Source organism: Nansenia antarctica (assembly GCF_963989245.1).
Source record: "Nansenia antarctica genome assembly, chromosome: 10".
NCBI classification, from domain to species: domain Eukaryota; kingdom Metazoa; phylum Chordata; class Actinopteri; order Argentiniformes; family Microstomatidae; genus Nansenia; species Nansenia antarctica.
The window spans coordinates 23,580,031-23,585,030 of NC_137680.1; the positions used below are offsets into that span (position 1 = coordinate 23,580,031).

Below are 5,000 nucleotides of genomic sequence, written 5' to 3' on the forward strand. Positions count from 1 at the left end.
ATTATCATATCTCATTATCGAATCTCATTATCGTATCTTATTATCGTATCTCATTATCGTATCTCATTATCATATCTCATTATCATATCTCATTATCATATCTTATTATCATATCTTATTATCATATCTCATTATCATATCTCATTATCGAATCTCATTATCGTATCTTATTATTGTATCTCATTATCGTATCTCATTATCATATCTCATTATCATATCTCATTATCATATCTGATTATCATATCTCATTATCATATCTCATTATCATATCTCATAATCATATATTATTATCATATATAATTATCATATCTTATTCAACGTTTTTCAAATGTTAATGTATGACACATCTTTTGAAAGCTTCCAATATGTCCTTTCATAATATGTAAAAATATATGTTTATATAAAATATGTAAGATATATCTAAAAATTACTTCTCTCCACCTATTCTCTCTCCTCCTCTCCTATCCTATCCTCTCCTCCTCTCCTCTCCTCTCCTCTCCACCTCTCCTCTCCACCTCTCCTCTTCTCTCCACCTGTCCTCTCCTCTCCTTTCCTCTCTGTTCCCTCTTCCCCTCCCCTCTCCCTCCCCACTCCCTCTTCCCCGCCTCACTCCCCTCTCTCTCTCCTCTCTCCCCTCTCTCCCCTCTTTCTCTCCCATCTCTCTCTCTCCATATGCTCCTCCTTGTCTTTCTCTATCCCCCTTTTCCCTCCCCTCCACCCCCTCCCCCCTCCCCTCCCTCCCACCCCCCTCCCTCCCACCATCCTCCCCTCCACCCCCTCCCTCCTCCCCTCCCCCCCTCCCTCCCTCCCTGTAGGAAGCCAGTGAACATGACGAAGGCTCCAATGTCATACCGCGGGGAGAAGACTGCTCACCTGGGCACTCACCTAGCAGGTCACATGGGCGGTCACATGGGCGGTCACATGTCTCTGGAGCGCAGCCTGGCGGAGGGCAGCACGCTGCAGGACGACCAGCGCCTCTCCTTCCTGGACACACACACCTGCAGCACGCGCAGTAAGACACAAACACACACACACACACACACACACACACCTACACCTGCAGCACGCACAGTAAGACACAAACACACACACACACACACACACACACCTACACCTGCAGCACGCGTAGTAAGACACACGCACACATCTATCAAACAAGTGTGTGTCTGTTCTGTGTGTGTGTGTGTGTCGTCTGTCCTCTGTGTGTGTGTGTGTGTGTGTGTGTGTGCAGGAGAGCCCCGTAGCTCGATGACAGAGTCCAGCAGCCTGCTAGGCTCCTCCTCCCCCAGGCGGTTAGACTCCGCCCCCAGGCTAGGCGCAGCCCCCAGGCGCAGCCCCTCCCCCTACCACACGGGGCAGCTGCACCCCGCGGTGCGCGTGGCCGACCTGCTGCAGCACATCAACCTGATGAAGACAGGAGGGGGCTATGGCTTCACCCAGGAGTACCAGGTGAGGGGGGGGAGGGAGGGAGGTAGGGAGGAGGGAGGAGGGGGGGGCGCAAAACTTGATTCTCTCTCTCTTCAAACTAAAAAACTGGTCAGAAATCTTGGTGTAATTCTAGACTCTGATCTAAACTTCAACAGCCACATAAACTCGATAACTAAATCAGCCTACTATCACCTCAAAAACATAACAAGAATGAGAGGTTTCATGTCCAAACAATATCTTGAAAAACTCATCCATGCATTTTGTTTCCAGTAGACTTCATTATTGTAATGGTCTACTAACAGGCCTATCTAAAGGAGCTGGTCTACTAACAGGCCTATCTAAAGGAGCTGGTCTACTAATGGTGCTTTTCCATCAGCAGCCCGCGTTAGTGCAGGGTTAGATCAGTTCGAGGTCAGGTCGGGTCACTTTGATCTGTTCTGGTTTTCCATTATACACAAACCGACCCGGACTAGTAGGAGGAGTAGACGATAGTAGGCGGAGTTACGCGTCACACGCAGCCTGGCAAAAAGCTTCCGGGTGTACACAGCAACAGCCGTGATTTTTTTGGAGAGAAAGAGAAAGAGAGAGAGGAAGCTATGTACACATAATAAAGTCATGTTTTTGGAACCCTTAAAACCACTGCCTTCACTTGTCTGCTTTATGAACTGTAGTATCATCATCGGGAAACGCCGACAAGATGCGAATCTACCGGCATTTGACTCATGACACAGCCGGTGTTATTCACAGACAAACACGGTGCCGTTTGCGGGTTAATAACTTCGGTTTACCGGGGGTTAGGATAACAATTCAAACGTGTCCGGAAAGAGGAGAAGCCAGGGAATTCAAAAGTTTTTGAATGGAGTCGATCCTCCACTCCTATCACCGTGGACACAGCGCGGAGCGAATTCCCTGTTAAAACCGGCATTTGACTCATGAGTGAACGGCGAACTCCCGGTTCATCGAGTTTACGGTTAAAAGCATAACTTCTCGGGGTGTCAGCGCGGTGGTTAAGGGCTCAAAATGACCGTAGACAGATGGTGAAGTTAGCAAAGGAGTATTGTGTTTGTTCCACCTCCACAGCCGGTGTTATTCACGGACAAACACGGTGCATAATAGCGATTTTTGTGTTGTGCTTGTTGTAAATAAAAGTTATATGATTCATTGAAATGACATTAAACTAAGATAATACGATGGTCAGCATAATTTTCCGAATCTTTATTAATAAGCTATTACAGAAAATGTAGTGACATTTTCCTAGAGTGAATGTGGTATTTCAAGATGGCGGTTAGTGAAGAAATCTATGGGATGGGACATGGGATAACGATTTCCATTGACCAATCAACGGTGTGCAGCGTCACACGTCACACGCAGCCTGGCAAAGAGACCCGGATATGAAATTTTAGACCCTGCTCTCGATGTGGAGCTAAAGAAGCGAGCTGACCTAGGACCGAACCGACCTGGAACGACGAATGGAAAAGGGGAACGAAGCGGGCTGACCCGGGTCAGCACCAGGTCAGCACCGTAGTGGAAAAGCGGCTTAACAGGCCTATCTAAAGGAGCTGGTCTACTAACAGGCCTATCTAATGGGGCTTTTCCACTAGAGGGCTGACCCGGGTCAGCCCGGGCTGGCCTGCTTCTTTGGCGCTTTTCCATTTGTCGGCCTGGGTCGGGTCGGGTCGGGTCGGGTCGCTTCTTTAGCTACCCATCAAAGCCAGGAACCTTTTTTGAGACCCGGAACCTTTTTGCCAGGCTGCGTGTGACGTGTGACGCTGCACACCGTTGATTGGTCAATGGAAATCGTCATCCCATGTTCATAGATTTCTTCGCTAACCGCCATCTTTAAATACCACATTCGCTCTTGGAAAATGTCACTACAGTTTCTGTAATAGCTTATTAATAAAGATTCGAAAAATTATGCTGACCATCGTATTATCTTAGTTTAATGTCATTTCAATGCATCATAGAACTTTTATTTACAACAAGCATAACACAAAAATCGCTATTATGCACCGTCTTTGCCCGTGAATAACACCGGCTGTGGAGGTGGTACAAACACAATACTCCTTTGCTAACTTCACCATCGGTATACGGTCATTTTGAGCCCTTAACCACCCCGCTGACACCCAGAGAAGTTATGCTTTTAACCGTAAACTCAATGAACCGGGAGTTCACCCGCTGCTGCCTGCAGCACCGCGCCTGCTGGTTGAAACTCCCGCTGACAGCGGGGGGAGAGAAACGTTTTACCAGGGAATTCGCTCTGCGCTGTGTCGACCGTGATAGGAGTGTAGGATCGACACCATTCAAATGGTTTTGGATTCCCTGTCCTCTCCCCTATCCGGACACGTTTGAATTGTTATCCTAACCCACGGTAAACCTAAGTTATTAACCCACAAAGGGCACCGTCTTTGCCCGTGAATAACACCGGCTATGGAGGTGGTACAAACACAATACTCCTTTGCTAACTTCACCATCGGTATACGGTCATTTTGAGCCCTGAACCACCGCGCTGACACCCCGAGAAGATATGCTCTAAGCAGCAGCACGTCATGGAGGATATCAGCGGGGGGACAGACAATTTCTACCAGGGAATTCGCTCCGCGCTGTGTCAACCGTGATAACAGTGTCGTATCGACACCATTAAAATGGTTTCAGATTCCCTGTCCTCTCCCCTATCCGGACACGTTTGAATTGTTATCCTAACCCACGGTAAACCGAAGTTATTAACCCGCAAAGGGTGCCTCCGGGCACCGTGTTTGTCCGTGAATAACACGGCACACAATGATACTACAGTTCATAAAGCAGACAAGTGAAGGCAGTGGTTTTAAGGGTTCAAAAAACATGACTTTATTATGTGTACATAGTTTCCTCTCTCTCTCCCTCTCTATCTTTCTCTTTCTCTCCAAAAAACCACGGTTAATAATATACCACATGCCGAGGAAAAAGTATACGATAGCTTCAAGTTCCTCCATGTTGCTGTTGTTGTGGCTGTTAATTTAATTTTGCCATTTAGCAGACGCTTTTATCCAAAGCGACTTACAATTACGGATTACAGGGACATTCCCCCTGGAGTAACTGAGGGCTAAGTGCCTTACCCAAGGGCACACTAGTAGTGGTGTGGCTTCAGGCGGGATTTGAACTCACAACCTTCCGATCCCAAGTCCAACTCACTATCCACTAGACCACCACTACCCCCTGTGTTGTGTCTCGTGAAAATATACGTCACCACCATGGCGCGCTTTTATGACGCGTAACTCCGCCTACTATCGCCTACTCCTCCTACTCGTTCCTGGTCTGTTGTGTATAGTGGAAAACCAGAACTGTTCAAAAGCGTGCCGAAGCGTGCCGACCCGAACCGACCCGAAGCGAGCCGAGCCGATAATGGAAAAGCGCCATAAAGTAGCTGGTCTACTAACAGGCCTATCTAAAGGAGCTGGTCTACTAACAGGCCTATCTAAAAGAGCTGTTCGTAAATTGCAGCTCATCCAAAATGCCGCTGCTAGGGTCCTAACAAAAACAAACAAGTTTGAACACATTACACCAAACCTGAGATCCCTGCACTGACTACCAGTCTC

General features: G+C 47.5%; 1 protein-coding gene across 1 annotated transcript in view; it reads left to right on the forward strand.

Moving 5' to 3' along the window:
* The window catches only part of ptprub (protein tyrosine phosphatase receptor type Ub), a gene marked incomplete at both ends in the record, with an annotated part of 100,565 nt that overhangs the window by 75,951 nt on the left and 19,614 nt on the right, over window positions 1–5,000 (forward strand). The window contains 2 exon segments of the mRNA XM_080541103.1: window positions 816–1,012; window positions 1,232–1,449. Coding sequence (XP_080397229.1) covers window positions 816–1,012; window positions 1,232–1,449 — 415 coding nt within the window.